This window comes from Mchenga conophoros, linkage group LG6 (assembly GCF_057382185.1).
Source record: "Mchenga conophoros isolate Kocher_MC1m ecotype Shallow Benthic linkage group LG6, M_conophoros_male_GT1.1, whole genome shotgun sequence".
NCBI lineage: Eukaryota > Metazoa > Chordata > Actinopteri > Cichliformes > Cichlidae > Mchenga > Mchenga conophoros.
The window spans coordinates 24,455,186-24,471,503 of NC_140531.1; the positions used below are offsets into that span (position 1 = coordinate 24,455,186).

Consider the following 16,318-nt stretch of genomic DNA (forward strand, 5'->3'; position numbering starts at 1 on the left):
TATAACTAAACAATTTGAGGTAATGTTAGTTTCCATTAACATTAAATTAGGTTACTGAATTGGCAAACACCTTCCTATTAACACTACCCATTTTACCCCAATAACTAAAGAAATTAGCACTTGCAGGTCAAAAACTTTATTCAAGAGACGCAAAAATAACATTGATACAGTGACTGTCAAAAATTACAGCACTGATCATACTGTGACATCTTGGTTCAAAACAGCACACTTAGAAATATTCAACGTTCTTTACTTCAACTGAATGAAACTGAAAATACCATTTCACACGACCCATATGGGATATTTAGACTGTATAACTGTTCACGCTACATCTCTTCACTAGTAAAAGAAAGAAAAAATACAAAGAGAAATTTAAAAATGCTGCCAAACAGACAGAGAACTTGTACAGAGCAAAAGGAAAAACAAACAACAACAAAAAACAGCTCGTCCTCATGGCAGTTGCAGAGTATATAAAAATGAACCCTGCGATCTGTTCCTGGAATTGAGCTTCAAAAATGCAGCAGAACAAGTGTGAGATTTAAATGTCCTCTCACCTAGAGCTGGTCACCTCACATGCATAACAGTGAGCTTCGTTGCAGGAGCAGTTTTGTCTTAGTTGTGAGCTTTTCTTGAGAGCTGAGTTGCATCCAACTCCATTACCACCCATTGAATCACCTCAAAAGTGTAGCAGAGTTGTGATGGGTAACTCATGTTGAAGGAATAAAAAAGGTCCAAACAGCATGGCTACTGCAAAGGTCACGTTATCCAGATCTTGAAGAACAACATCAGAAAAGTCATTGCCTGGCGCATCTCTGGAGACAGATGTTCATTGTGGTTTTCTCAATCTGTGCAGTGGCCTCAGTCAAGTCCTGGTTAAACACAAAACATTTCTTTAAGATTCCTTTTTAAACTCATCTCTTTTGAATCTACCAGTTCTAATGTTAGAGTAATTTAAACCAATGCAAGCAACATAGTAAATAGCTATAGCCAAAGAGTGGCCTGCCATGCTGCCATTCATGGTCTAACAGAGTTTCTAAGAGAGGGTGAAAAACATAATAATTTCAAATGCTTTACATTAGTTTTTGTTAGAAAGACACCGGCCCATCAGAAATCCAGGCTATGTCACTCAGAAGATGTTAGAATTTAGACTTTCAGCCCCACAATTTGGTTAGCTGTTGGTCAGTTGGTCTTTTTTTTTTTTTTTTTTTTTTTTTTTTTCAAACAAAAGCTAATGTAAATATTGGTGGGATTTTCCTTTGTTCATTAGAATGACAAATTTAAAGTTTTTTCACACTGATGTGACCCCTAATACAGGGGTGGGGGTGGGGCCTCAAGGGCCGGTGGCCGAGTTCACTACCAGGCCTCATGTGAACTTCAAATTATTAAAGAGGACTACTGGTCCTAACCAGTCCAATGAGGATCAAGTGGATAACTAAATGCATTTTTAAAGGTTGCAAATCCACAATCTACTCATAAAACACTCACCATGAACTCCTGCACCAAGATGGTGCAATTGTCTTTCACACAGATGCGGAGCACTTTGATGAGGGACTCCGAGCATTAATGTCATCCTTGACTATTATAACAAAGAAAACAGAGATTTGTGAACTTTTCAGTAGCACAGAAGAAAATGATCCCAGACAAAAACTCTTGACTTTTTAAACCAGTCAACATGCAACACCAGCATCTACAAAGCAATATCAAAAGTTCCTGTTTGACATCAACTTTATGGATATATAGTTTCCAGAACATTTATTTTTAAAAAAAGATAAATTTTTCTCAGTGGGCCAGTAAATGCATGACGAAAATTATGGCATCCTTTTAGTGGAATCATTACTCACAGGTAATAGTTGACTGTTTCAATGGATGTAGCATAAAAATTTTACTGACCTAATGCAATACATATACACTTTGTAGTTAAAGAATTTTAAAGTTCTTACTGTCATAATGGCAGCTACATCCTTTAGCTTTGTGCCCTGTTCCCCCGATCACTTTGCAAACACTTTCAGCAGACTGTCAGAGAGAAACTCAGCTCCGTCAGAAACCTTGACTGTAAAGGCATGGTTGGGATGCACTGGAATGCTGCATTTTATCTGAAATGACATAAAATTATCTTGAAATAACAGCAGGCACTGTGCTTGGTTAATCAGTAATGTTTTGTTGAACAAAAACTGTGTTTCCAGATCTTATGGGATTAAAAAAAATCCAAAGATGTTTGTTTCTGATTTGCAACCCAACAACCCACAAGTTACAACCTCATTTCAGTTCAAGTGTGCATTAATGCGAGTCCAGTAATCACCTTTCTGGCAATACATACAGGTATAAGTTAAACCTATGGCAGATTTTGGATTTCTCAGTTGTATTAATAGGGTGAGTATGCATGCACCTAATAATTATAAAAAACCCATTATAATTAAGTTACAGAAACGAAAATAGAATATACTTTCTTACCATAACACCTTGAACCCACAATCCATCAGCTGACTCCTGGTGAAATGCAGAATAGAGGTCGTCTCTCAATGTGCAGCAAAAAAAACAAAAACAAAAGGACAGCAGGTGAGGCCAGGAGGGGTAGGGATGTAAGCTAGCATAATGCCGCTGATGATATTAGCTAAAGCTGTTCAATGTCCAAAATCTCACTAACACCATGGTGCAGTAAATACACAATGTAACTGAAGAGTCAGTTGGCAAATCTATTCACACAGAAAACCAAATTATGTTATGAGTGCCTCGTAATTAGGTTTAATGTGATATTACGGCTCTTGTGCCAAAGACAAATTCAAATGAAAAAGCGCCAATTCTTTGACAACAGATAAAACAGCAAATAAGCTAACGGCTCTTTTTTAGCATGTTACATGGCGACACTCTAGACGTTTAACTACATTTGTCTGAAATATGGTAAATATTAATTCAAAAAATCAAGACATACCAAAAACGTAGAGTTGGCTGCTCGACTTGACTGAGATGGATGCCTTTTTTAAACCACGATCCAAAGCCCGCGAGATGAAATCACGCGTGGTTTCACGAGATTTAACGTTGCTATCTTATTGACTTACTTCACCTGAACATGATATGAACAATTTAATACACCCTTTCTGCATATCATGTAGTTTTTACACTATATAGTTACATTTAACTTTAAAACATGAGGCAATTGTGTTAAATACATGCAAGATGCTTACATAAATCCAAGAGATGGCCAGTCCCTTTTTTTCAGTGCAGTCAGAGAGGCAGATCAGTGAGCACTCTATTTCTGTAGAAGACATGTTTTCATTTTTCCAGAAAAAGCAAATAAAATATAGGTGTTCTTGATTTGTTTGGGGTTTTTTTTTCATACACATTTCATACACATTCATGCAACTTTATGTGTGTAGTTGTTTTAGTGAGAACTTAATCAGAAATAGTGTACTGACTCTAGAATCTGCCTCTCACTGTTGTGCAAGCTCTGTACATGAGGGAAACTGATTATTTAAGCAGAACTGATCGGTCTTGTTAGGGCCACAGTGCCAACTCCTTTTACTATGATTGCTGTGGCCCTCCTTTTTTCCTTTTGTAATGTATATTTGGCTAGAATCTACACATTTATTTATTTATAAAAAAGAAAAGCAATTGCTCTTTGGATGTGGTTCTAAAGATCTGTGATCTTTAAGTGTTTGTCTGGTGCCTGATTTGTGCATGTGCACTGTTATTTTAATTTGTTTCATTATGGCTTAAATTTGTTTGAATTTTGTGCATGCTCCTTTATCAACCTTCCTTCATGGACAGCTTGTGTGGTTATTGGCCAGGAGGGTTTGCAATGATCTCAAAACTTGAGATGTTTGTTGTTTTGATTATGACTTGGCTGACTATGGCTACTTATAAATTGCATAGTCACACTATTACATTAATATGTTATTAATATCTGTATATTGGTTTGATTTTGCTGTTGGACAGTGGAGTGAATAGTAGCAAGGGTTATGTGTGGTTTATCTCTTTCTTTATTTTTACAGACTTTGACATAAGAAGCAGTGTATATTTCAAAATTCATTTATATTCAAAATTTGATTCATGCCAGAAATATACTAGTAGGAATCTTTTTTTGAGTTTGTAACAATTAGAATTGTTACTTTATAAAGCGATGTCAGGGTCTTTTATTGTAATACAACAGCTTTTAAGGCTGGTGTAAGCATCACAGCAGATGTCTTTATGCCAAAGTAACTGAGGATAAAACACAGAAAAACATGAAGGAGATTTTCCTGGAGTGGCTTTTTAAATCAGATAACCTTAGAAATATTCTGCAGTTGAACAAAAACTGAAGAAAACCATGAATCAATATATGAACATTACCTGATGCTGCTGAAGTAAAGCAGAGCAAAGTTACAGAGGTTTTATTAGAGAACAAGCTGAGTTTTTTGCAATTTGGCATAATTTGGCACAAAAAAACAACTGACAACAGCGCTAAGCACAACCGTACACTGATGTATAATAAGCAAGGGAATAATGTGGAAAACAGATTTCAGATGGGGAAACTTTTCTCGAAGTACACTACGAGAGAGCTGTGCAGGAAGTGTGATTTTTCTTTTTTTTTTCTTTTTTTTTTAAAATTGTGGTGAAAACAAGACAGCAAGAGGGAATTAATGACAGTATTTATCAAATATGAAGCGTAGTTTGGATCTTCTTTTGCTGCTGGTTCAGTTAATTTTGGTTGGAGAGTGATGAAACCTGCATCATCAGAATTAGTGAGCTGTCGGCTTTCAGCCCTGACGGAGTGTCAGTGTACCTGCCCTCGGCGAAAAAGCTGACATCTCACACATTTTGATGCATCGGTTCCGCGCTTTGTGTTTACATCTTTGTTCCTATATTTCTAATACACAAGTGACAGCCAAATGCTAAAGTGAATGAAATTTAAGAAAATGGCTTTATTAACCACGATTAATAACATGTAAATGTGCTTTGGATAGTTGTCAGGCCCCAATAATATTTCTGAGTAAGGACCTGTTGATGTAGTTAGTGTAACCTATCCAAGCTGTTACCCAGGTGACTGAAAAATACTACATTTTATCATTTTTATACATTTTATCTTTCAGAAAGCAATGGAGCAATCTGAGAGGACAAAGAGAAGAAAAATAGCTGCGAAAGTTGTTGAACATTTACGTCTCGTTTCACAGCAGAATGAGTTAGATCATCATCAGGACTTAATTTTTTTCTCAGATTCTTTTGAGAATAAACCCCTTGTGGAAGAGTACCATGATTGCGATGAACATGCTGGAGTCAGTTCACAAAATGAACAATCTGCAGACATTTTTTATGATGCTTTGGACTTTGACGTGTTTCCTGAAGACTCTGAAAGTGGGGTGTCTGAGTTTAATGAATTTGATCTGGACGATGACTGTTTCGATTCTGATGCTTTTTCAGACACACCAGATGATACAAAAGGACTTGCAGAGTGGGCTGCAGAATACAATGTGTCACATAATGCTTTGTCTGCCCTTCTTAAAATTCTTAGACAGAAAGGTCTTAATGTACCACTAGATGCTCGAACATTGATGTCAACTGCCCGCAAATGTAATGTGATAAATGTGGCTGGGGGATCATACTACCATTTTGGTTTAAAGAATTCAATTGTTGCAGCATTGGAGCTTTTAGATTTTGATTTAAAGAAACTAACAAACAATCTAACACTTAGAATTAATGTTGATGGTCTACCTTTATTCTGCAGCAACAATGTTAGTCTGTGGCCTATTCTGGGTAGAATCAAGGAGATCCCAAATTGTGATGTTTTTGTGATCGGGTTATACTCAGGTACAACCAAACCTTCTAATGTACAGGAGTACTTGAATGACTTTGTACAAGATGTAAGGGCAATTATACAAGATGGAGTTCAGTATAATGGTGTCCATTTCAGTGTTGCTGCTCCAGATGCATTCATTTGTGATGCACCTGCTCGTGCTTTTCTTAAATGTGTGAAGGGACACACTGGCTATTATGCGTGTGAGCGGTGCACTCAAAAGGGCATGTATGTGAATAGGAGATTGTGTTTTCCTGAAATTTCTGCTGAGAAAAGGACTGATGAGACTTTTCGTGCTATGGCCTACAAAGAGCATCAGGTTGGGGTGTCACCTCTGAATGAGTTGGGTGTGGGACTAGTCTCAGGTTTTGTGCTGGACTATATGCACCTTGTGTGTCTGGGGGTAATGCGAAAACTTATTTATCTTTGGTTAAAAGGTCCCCGAAAATGCAGACAGTCTATGCAAATTCTAACCGTGATTTCAGCATTCATGGTTTCTGTCAGGCAACATTTGCCTAAAAGTTTTGCAAGGAAACCAAGATCTCTCCTTGAAATTAGCATGTGGAAAGCAACTGAATTGAGACAATTTTTGCTTTACACAGGCCCAGTTGTTTTATTTAATAATATACCAAGCCAAATGTATAGACACTTTATACTTTTATCTGTATCTATAAGAATTCTTCTTAGTCCTGATTTGTGTATTGAGAACTGTGATTATGCAGAGGATGTTTTAAAGCAGTTTGTGAAAGATTTTGGTTCGATTTATGGTCTTGAATTTGTTGGTTATAATGTACATAATTTAATACACCTAGCTGAAGATGCGAAAAAGTTTGGACCTTTGGACAGTATTTCCTGCTTCCCATTTGAAACCTTCCTGGGTAAACTGAAAAAGATTGTGCGGAGGCCTCATAAACCTGTGGAACAAATTGTCAAGCGCGTCTATGAGACGCAAAGTATTCAGAAGAAAAGAAAAGAGAGGATGTCTGTTCCCTCTCCTCTTAAACAGCCTCATAACTCTGGACCAATAACAAGTGATCTTGGAACTTTTAAGCAGTACAGAAAATACACTGATGGACAGACATATGTTTCTTGCTCCATGGGAGATAACTGTTTCAATGTAGGGGGAAAAATTCTTATTGTGGCAAACATTTTACAGGATTGCCAAGTTGTCAAAGCACTGTGTCAGGTCTTTGAAAACTGTAATGCCTTTTTCAGCTATCCATTGGACTCAACATGCCTTGGAATTTACTTTGTTTCAAATCTGTCTAAACAAATGAATCTTGTATTACTTGATGAACTAAAACAGAAAATGGTGCTTTTGCCACTGAAGTCTGGATATGTGGCATTGCCACTGCTGTACTAGTTGGCTTCTTTTTGCTTTCTCACCAGCATGCATCCATTTGCAGTTGTTGATTTTCTGGATGGTGGAGGTGTATCCATAATTCCTTGCAAGTGGTTTACAGGACCAGCGGAAGATTCTTGTTTCTGGCCACCAGGGAGAGTCAATATCAATAAGGCTGTAAAGGATGGAGTTACTCCAGATGCAAACTGGTCACAGTACAGAGTTCGCATCTTGGGGAAAGCTGGTAAGAAGCATTTTTGTTTATTGCTACCAAATATTCTGTCATTAAAGACAGAACAAAAAATTTCCCTGTAATTTCACTAACAACATTTTGTTGATGTATGTCAAAAATTTACAGAAAACTATGAAAATTCCAGGGTGAAACTGCGGAGGTCTGAAGCAACCTCTGATCTGCAGACTGAGTCAGATTCTGGAAGCAGATTGGGAAAAGGGAAGCGGAAAAGGAGGTAATTATGTTTCTTTAAAACGCCTTAAAAGCAACAATTTATTGTGGTGATTATAAGAAAAACAAAAACAAGCTGACAGTATCTTTAGCAGACCATTACTGCTCACCAGATTTAGATATGATCTTAAAATAGCACTTTGTAACTTTTTGACTTTTAAAAATCAGTTTTAGACTCCTTTTGATGCCGGACTATACATTAATGTTTTTAGTTTGTAGGACTAACCAGTAACTAAATTGTTTGTGGGGTTTTTTAATATTTTTTTAAATTCATTTTAAGGCCAGTGATCCAGTCAAGCTCGGATGAGGATTGGGACAACGCTGCGGAACAGCCAGAGACCTCATCAACATCAGCAATGGAGAATAGACATTCAAGTGAAACTCCCCACCAGAACGTCACTCATCCATTTGTTCAGCTACCACCACCCTCAACTCCTTCACCTGTGGTTTCACAACCAGTTCCAAGACAACTTGTACAAGCCACCAATACCAGCATGTTTGTACGTGTTCTAACCCTCCTGGAAGACATTAAGGAGACTCAGAGGATCCACAGTCGAATGCTACAGTCTCTCCTCAAACAACGTGATGGACCAGTTGCTGCAGTATTACCCGAGGGTGCTGTTTTTCCTCTCCGGACAGTCGCAGACGTGGAAGCACTGGAACAAAAACTGATAGACCCTGTCTTCCTGAAAGAAGTGGTAAATAATAATGATGTAATGACAATAATTGATTAATGCCTCAATCTGCGTTTTATGCTAGCAGTTATGATTAAGGAAAGTTGGTGTTTGTTCAAACATGGTCAGTGCAATGAAGTGGCGGCAGGTGAGCTCCACAAAAGTTGCTGTTTTTGAAAATAAAATAAGTTGTACTTTACAAGTTTACAAGTGTTTGACTTTGATACTTAACTCTTTCTCAATCAAATAGCATCAAAATTATTAAGCCTAATTACTGTGTAGCTGTGCAGGTTTTCTTTTAGGTGTGACTGATGGTACTACTGTCGGTAAAATTATTGTCCTTGTGTGTCCTAAGGTTGCTGTTGTGGCAGAGATCGGAGGGAGCACTGTTGATGAAGCCACCAGAAGAATGATGGCCTTCATTATGGACAATGTTCTTTCCAGGCAATATAACTTCGTTGGGCGCCATGGAAAGCGGGAATTTCGAGGGCTTAAGATTTTTGAAGTGCTATATGGTAAGCTCATTAGTTGTAAGATATTTTGTTGATGTTTGAATAACAGATGCTCATTTCAGCTGTAGTCAGTCTTCCAATCAATTTATCAGAATCAGAATCAGAATACTTTATTGATCCCTGGGGGAAATTATTTTTTGTTACAGTGCTCCATTTTAAACCAACATTAAGACAAGACAGACAATACGCTAACTAAGAATAGTACAATATATACATATACATACATACATACATACATACATACATACATACATACATACATAAGTCACTTATAAATAAATATTTGGAAAAGAAACATGTGTAGCTGTAGCAGCAAACAGTGTGTTAAGTGGATGCGTTGTACAGGGAGATGGCCACAGGCAGGAATGATTTCCTGTGTCGTTCAGTGGTGCTTTTTGGTAATCTCAGTCTCTCACTGAACGAGCTCACTGATTTAAGGTTTTAATACTTTGGTTCTACATTTATGTGAGATCTTATGCCGTGTCACAGTATAAATATAAGTATGTAACAAAAAAAGAGAATTACAGCTGTGTCTTTAGATTCAGTAATATAGTCTCACTTTCTTGTGGTCAATATCTGTGCTTTACAGGCAGCTTGAAAAAAAATGCTCTTACAAGCCAGATTACCAGAAAAGAGGCAGAAAAGGCAGCATCCAAGTGGTTTATTGGTGCAAGAGATAGAGGAGGAAATCGCATGGCAAGGGCACAGTGTCGCGTGCAGGAGAGGTATACCTTAGTGACTCGGTTTAGATAGACTGTGGAGATTAAATTAATTACAAATACTGTATTATTGAGGGAAATTATGTTTGGGTTTTTTATGGGGGGGGGGGGGGCATCAGCTCATGTTGTTCTGGAGGGTGATGGCTGCTGCCAGGAATGACCACATATTTCTCTCTGGTTTGCAGCATACTTGAAGACAGCTCTCACGAAACCGTTTTTTGGTTCCTCACTGTGTTACGGTATGTGAACAATTTCCAGTTATGTTTAGCAGTTTGTGCAATATTCTTCTTTGCACAATCAGCTCCAGGAACTCCAGCCAGTCAAACAACTTGATCAGCACAACTTTCAAAACAACTCCAGTAGTATTGCAAATCTGATGTTATTTGTGAAAAAATGCACTTTTTTTTTTCAGGACCAATGGATCACTGAATGAGTGAGAAGCTGTGTTTCAGTGCATTTCTTTTTCGTTTAAACTGTATAACATTGATTTGTTATTGTTTTGTGTATACTGGGGACCTTTTTTGTCAACATGTTCTCTAAACAAAAAAAATATTTGTATAGTATATAAAAAATTACTGTTATACTGCATACTGTTAAAATGTCATATTAATCAGTATTAATAAAAAAGATAAACTGACTTTGTTGTACAGGTGATTTAAATTTTAGCTTACTGTAGTATCCAAAATCCCATCTGGGCAAGCACACTTGGGGCCACCATGGAAACTGAGGACAAAAGTAGCTGGGTCCCAGGTGGGTAACCCAGGTGGGCCCCAACTATCAGACCCGCTTCTACCCATCTTGGTCCCACACTTGTTTATTGGCTGGGCCTGATTTGGGGCCCATCCAGAGCCCGTCATTAACCCATCTGGGCAAACACACTTGGGGCCACCATGAAAACTGAGGACAAAAGTAGCTGGGTCCCAGGTGGGTAACCCAAGTGGGCCCCAACTATCAGACCCACTTCTACCCATCTGGGTCCCACACTTGTTTATTGGCTGGGCCTGATTTGGGGCCCATCCAGGGTCCGTCATTAACCTATGTGGGCAAACACATTTGGGGCCACCATGGAAACTGAGGACAAAATTAGCTGGACCCCAGTTGGGTTTCCCAAGTGGGCCCCAAATATTAGCCCTGATGCTCCCTATTTGGGCCCCACGTATGTGTGTTGACTGGGAAGTTAAGCGCGCGCACGAGGATACATAAAGCCCTGATTAGTGGAGCACAGATTAAGCGAGTCACCATGGAGACGGAGGGAAAGAAGGCGCGGTCAATGTATTTTACAGCGCTTGAGGCCGAAATTCTGATGGCAGCATATGCCGATAACATGCAAATTCCGCAGAAAAAAAGTAACACAGCCTCAGCTGCAAAAGAAAGGGAGGATGCATGGCAAAACATAGCCGACAGAGTCAATGCGTGAGTGTTAATTTAAACATTGATCTAGGGATTTCCACCCATTTAACACGTTATTTTATTATATTTTATTTTATTTTGTATTTTATACATTTTATTTTGTGACGTGATGTGAGCGCAGGTGCAACCCAACAGGCCCCAAACGTTCCTGGCAGCAAGTAAAAATGAAATATAAAAATATAGTCCAAACAGGTAAGGTGTAATTGTATTATGGGCCATAGTGCTTGGTCTGTTTGTCCGATGTAAATCAATTGCAGTTAGAGGCTACATTAATTTTCTTTCTGTAAGCACTTATTGAAATTATCTGAGCATTACAAGTACATATTTGCTTACTCTGTATGCTCAAATGTGACCCGTTATAGCCAACAGAAAAAAAAGCGGAGGCCCGAAAAACAGGTGGGGGTCCTCCACCACCACCACTCACAGAGGCTGAGCAGTTGGTTTCCACATTTGTGATAATGTTGGCAGCATCACATATGATCTTCACAGTGCAGAGAACACAAATTAGCATCCATTACTATAATGAAATAATTTGTTAGTTTGAAATGCTACAGGGAACTATGTACCTGTGCATTAATGCTGTGGAAAGACTTCCTGTTCACATAGTCTCCTTCATTTACTGAAGGAGCAATGATTGGAATGTGAGTGCCATCTCTACAGCCAATCACGCCTGGGAACCGTGAGAATAAATGTAAAATTTAAGTAGTAGTTCAAGTATCACCACATCATGAATTAAGTTTCGTTCATCCTGATACCTGCAATTTTGTGGAATCCCTCTTTGATAAATCTTGTGGGTCTATGACCGGGGAACACCACAAACGAGTACAGGAGACGTTTCAGTGCAACTGTAACATTCCTGACTGCCCGACAGACGGTAGCCTTGGAAACGTGCTCAGCGTCACCAATATTATACAGAAAGCTCCCGTTTGCAAAAAACCGAAGTACAATACAAATAATATGTACAGAACTGAGAGAATGTCCGTGATGTGTCACATGAGCAATATTAGGCCTGAGGATTTTATTCAAATAAATTATAGATTGTGCTGAAAAACGGTAACGTTCACACAGGAGATCATCAGGAAATGATAAAATGTCCGAACGCGCTCTAATCACTCTCTCCCGGCGGAGAGCTCTGCGGAGAATTTGGGCTTCAACATCTACTGGCTCTTCAAGGAAGGAGCACGCCATGTCTGACACTTCCTACAGTCAGGTTTCTGACAAAGAGGCGGAGAAAGTCAGGGTTAGTTGAAGTAAACCTGCTAGGGGGCAGGTTAGCTTCACGGAGTGTGTCGTCATAGTAACTCACTCAGAATTAATCTAAACTCGCTTTGTGAAACCGAAAACCCAGAGTTTTCATTAACTCAGGGTATACTTACTCAGAGTTTGCACTAAACCGGCTTCCTGAAATAGGGCCCAGCTTAGTACATCCCACACCATGGTGTGTATCATCCACAAAAACCTGGAAAGATTCGTATCGTCTTTGATGCCTCTGCCAAGTTCCAAGGCACTTCACTAAATGACCATCTCCTGACTGGTCCAGAGCTAACAAACACCTTGCTCGGAGTCTTGTGTCGCTTCCAAAGAGGCCCAGGGAACTTTCATGTGTGATATCGTTCTACCAATTCCATGTGCATGCTTGTGACCACGATTACCTATGGTTCTTGTGGTGGTAGACCAGTGACCTTGAAACTCCATTCACTGTCTACGGGATGAAGGTACACTTATTTGGAGCAGCATCTTCTCCAGGTTTTGCCAACTATGGCCTCAAGCATCTTGCAGTTGAAGGAGAAGGAAGTTTTGATGAAGAAACCATCATGTTCATCAAGACCAACTTCTTCATTGAACTCTGACTAGCAAGTGTTGACACTGAAGATCAGGCAATACAGCTTGTTAATGAAGCACGCAAACTCTGCAGCACGGGGAATGTTTGTGTAAACAAGATCCAGCGCATTTTCCCCCTTCATCGCAAATATCATTTTGATGTAGATCCACGTGTCCCATGGAAGCTGGTTCCATAAAAAATGGGCTGGAAAACCGAAGGCTCTGCCAACCATTCTACTTTTAAATACTCTGGGAACAACAAGTAAGCCTGCAGTTCAGAGGCGAGCTGCTCTAATGGGGTGATATGGTACTATAAGGTCAGTAAGATAAGATGGAGCCTGATTATTCCAGAAATTGTATGTGAGGATTTGGAATTCAATTCTGGATTTAAAAGGGAGCCAATGAAATGAAGTCAATATAGGAGTTTTTTTTGGATCAACTGAAGACTTTAAATATGAGGTGAATTTACCTAAATTGACTATGTGCACGTTAGCATATGCTACTTCCGGTGCGGAAACTCCTGTGGGGAGCTTTGTTTCCGGTGTCCTATTTGTGCCCTGTTTACGGTCCAAAACAAGTTAAGCAAATGAATGAATTAAGCGGCGATTTACATTTCTATAGATGTCTTGGGCATTTACACAATATATCTGTAAATGATGTTCATCGACTTGTCGATATTTTTTCCCCGCGCCTCAGGGCAAAAGAGAAAATGGATTCAAATGTTATATTTCTCAGCTGTCCCTCGTTTATCGCGGGTGTTATGTTTTAAAAATAACCAGCGATAGGTGAAATCAAGTAGCCAATTTTATTTTTTGACGGTGCAAAACGTTTCGTGGGCATCATGGACATACAGTACTGCACTTCAGAGTCACACTGCTAGTGATCGATGCAGCGATTCTGTACTGTACAGGAGAGACGGCACGGATGAGATCGTCTGCAGCGATCAGGACGCAGGACACAATGTGACGTAAGAAAAAATAAGCATGCAAACTTGCACTAAAAAATCTGCGAAACAGCGAGGTGAAAGGTGAACCGCGTTATTAGCGAGGGACCACTGTAATTTTTAAGGTAAGTCACAACATACCCTTCGTACATACTAATGTATAGAAACCGTTACCAGCAATCACTCATTTTTGTGTGGCTTTTTTCACGGTTTGTTAACATGCTGTGTAGGTGTGTACTTGACTAGCTGATCTCGACATAATGGGGGAAACATCTGGTTTGACTATTCTTGTCCTGTAGTTTGAATGCTGAACATTTTCCTGTTTAAATCATAAGACCAGTCACTATACAGAGATGTGCTTCTGAATGTGGACGATGTGTCTTCTGCATGCAGTAATGCAGTACTGCTTGTGTTGAGTGATGTAAACAACTGATCGATCTAAACTCTTTAAACGTCAAAATTGATCATTAGATTTTTTATGACGCAACAGTGGTGAGTGTTCCCACCTTCTCCTCTTTGTAACTTAACGCGATCTTTCCGTTTTCGAGTTTTGGACATGATTTTGGAGTATATCTTCGCAGTAGCGATTGACCGCAAAGTAAAGCTACTGGAAATGTACAACCCCACACCCGGTCTCAAACCAGGAAGTTAGCATTTTCTCGAGCACAGGGTCAATTTCCAGAGAAAGAGATCTGGAGGGTGCAAAAATTGTTTGTCACTGTTTAACTGGAAGACGTTATTAGTCATCCAATGTTATTATTTTCAAGACAAACCACAGGGAATTACAAAAAAGACTTGTCATCTACAGTATCAAAAGCAGTACTGAGGTCCAACAGAATCAAGTCTTCACAACTTCCTGAAACTATTTTAAATGACAGATCATTGGTCACATTCAACAAAGCTGTTTTAGGGGCATCAATGCCTCTGAAGTCTGACTAAAATAGTAATTATCATGGTCCTGAGTCTGATGACTCAGTGTTTTGTTTTTCTTTATATTATTCTATGTTCTTGTTTATTCTGTTATATCTTTTGTTAAGGTTTGCCATTTGTTAGGGTTTTGATCTATGCCTGCCTGCTCCCACTTCTCTGTGTTCCCTCTGTCTGTCCATGGTGTCACACTGTCTGCTTGTAAATCTATCTGGTAAGTTCAGTGTCTTGTCTGGTTCTCTGTGTCTGTGAGTTTCCTGTTTTATTCTGAAGGTCTCTGTCTCATGTGAGTGTGTCCAATTTACGTTTCCCCTGTCTCGTCAGCTCTGATTTCTCCCAGGTGTGTTCCCCTCTTGTCTCTCGTCCCTTGATTACTGCTGTGTGTATTTAAGCCCTGTGTGTTCTCCTGCCTGTTGCCGGTTCATCTGTGTTATTTCCCTGCATCATCCTATGTTGGTTTCCTGATTCTCCCTGCGTCTCCATTTCAGGTCTGCTTGTGTTAGTTTTTCCAGTTTAGTTAATCTTAGGTTCAGCACTTGCCACCTCCTTTGCTGTTTGTTCTATCACCGTCACAATAAAGCTCACTCTCATCAAAGTCCGTGCTTGCATCTTGGGTGCTACTTCCAACCTCCCCTCATCTGCCACTGCGGATGTGACAGTAATAGTATCTCATTTGAGTTCATGAAAGCAGCAGTAGTGACATGACAACTTTTTCCATTATTTTTCACATGTGTGGTAATTTAGAGATAGGATGGTGTGGGTTTTTATTTATTTTGTTTAAAGGCTGACCTTCTTCAGATACTTGATTGAAACTAGCATCTACACTATCCCGTATGATATGAGAAGACCCAGCATCACAGGGGCAAAAGGGGATTTTCTTGCACAATGTCCCTCAGCTCAGACGAAAATACCTTACAGAACCAGTTGAAGGTGAGTCAGTGCAACACCCAAGGAAGAGAGGCTGTGACCGTTAATCTTATCTTTTCAATTTTATCTATGAAACAAAACCAATAGATGCTTCAGTGACTATAAATATAAGAGGTTTGACTGAATTGATAATGCTTGACGATATCTTAGATCTGTGAGAATGTGCACTGATGCATCAGCACATTTAATGGAGGTTGCAATGGGATTTTGCCAAAATCTTTCCAAATGCAGTGAGAGGTAATTATGTGTTTGGATATTACACAGAGCAAATAGCGAGCAAAATAAGCTCACAACAGGAGAAGGCAGCAACCGCAATATAAATATTAACTGGGAACCTACAGTGGCTTGCAAAAGTATTCGGGCCCCTTGAACTTTTCCACATGTTGTCACATTACAGCCACAAACATGAATCAATTTTATTGGAATTCCACGTGAAAGACCAATACAAAGTGGTGTACACGAGAGAAGTGGAACGAAAATCATACATGATTCCAAACATTTTTTTAATAAATGTGTGCGTAAATATTCAGCCCCCTGAGTCAATACTTTGTAGAACCACCTTTTGCTGCAATTACAGCTGCCAGTCTTTTAGGGTATGTCTCTACCAGCTTTGCACATCTACAGACTGAAATCCTTTCCCATTCTTCTTTGCAAAACAGCTCCAGCTCAGTCAGATTAGATGGACAGCGTTTGTGAACAGCAGTTGTCAGATCTTGCCACAGATTCTCGATTGGATTTAGATCTGGACTTTGACTGGGCCATTCTAACACATGGATGTGTTTTGTTTTAAACCATTCCATTGTTGCCCTGGCT

General features: G+C 39.3%; 2 protein-coding genes and 1 long non-coding RNA gene across 4 annotated transcripts; 2 read left to right on the plus strand and 1 right to left on the minus strand.

Moving 5' to 3' along the window:
- Positions 1-121: 121 nt before the first annotated feature.
- Positions 122-4,330, minus strand: LOC146572664 (uncharacterized). 2 transcript variants are annotated; one of them, XR_014892736.1, is made up of 5 exons: positions 2,930-4,330; positions 2,452-2,515; positions 1,941-2,093; positions 1,486-1,576; positions 122-869 (listed from the first exon to the last, which is right to left on the minus strand). It is a non-coding gene; the product is annotated as an uncharacterized LOC146572664 (long non-coding RNA). The 2 variants fall into 2 exon arrangements; XR_014892735.1 differs by lacking the exon at positions 2,930-4,330 and having other exon boundaries at positions 2,452-2,919.
- Positions 4,331-4,694: 364 nt separating this feature from the next.
- LOC146572665 (uncharacterized) lies at positions 4,695-7,130 on the plus strand. Its single transcript, XM_085278497.1, has 2 exons — positions 4,695-4,749; positions 5,191-7,130. The coding sequence occupies exons 1-2, from the start codon at positions 4,695-4,697 to the stop codon at positions 7,128-7,130; spliced, it is 1,995 nt and encodes a 664-aa protein (XP_085134623.1).
- A 27-nt stretch (positions 7,131-7,157) lies between these two features.
- LOC146572666 (uncharacterized) lies at positions 7,158-9,724 on the plus strand. The gene is made up of 5 exons (XM_085278498.1): positions 7,158-7,353; positions 7,468-7,576; positions 7,853-8,270; positions 8,602-8,761; positions 9,663-9,724. Exons 1-5 carry the CDS (start codon positions 7,158-7,160, stop codon positions 9,722-9,724), a joined length of 945 nt encoding a protein of 314 aa, XP_085134624.1.
- Positions 9,725-16,318: the final 6,594 nt, after the last annotated feature.

Excerpts from the sequence above, each read along its gene's own strand:
- LOC146572666 (XM_085278498.1), top strand. The coding sequence starts at position 7,158 with ATGCATCCATTTGCAGTTGTTGATTTTCTGGATGGTGGAGGTGTATCC. Across the intron at positions 7,354-7,467 it reads TCGCATCTTGGGGAAAGCTG|AAAACTATGAAAATTCCAGG; the intron begins GTAAGAAGCATT and ends AAAAATTTACAG. Across the intron at positions 8,271-8,601 it reads CTGTCTTCCTGAAAGAAGTG|GTTGCTGTTGTGGCAGAGAT; the intron begins GTAAATAATAAT and ends GTGTGTCCTAAG.
- LOC146572665 (XM_085278497.1), top strand. The coding sequence starts at position 4,695 with ATGAAACCTGCATCATCAGAATTAGTGAGCTGTCGGCTTTCAGCCCTG. Across the intron at positions 4,750-5,190 it reads GCTTTCAGCCCTGACGGAGT|ATTCTTTTGAGAATAAACCC; the intron begins GTCAGTGTACCT and ends TTTTTTTCTCAG.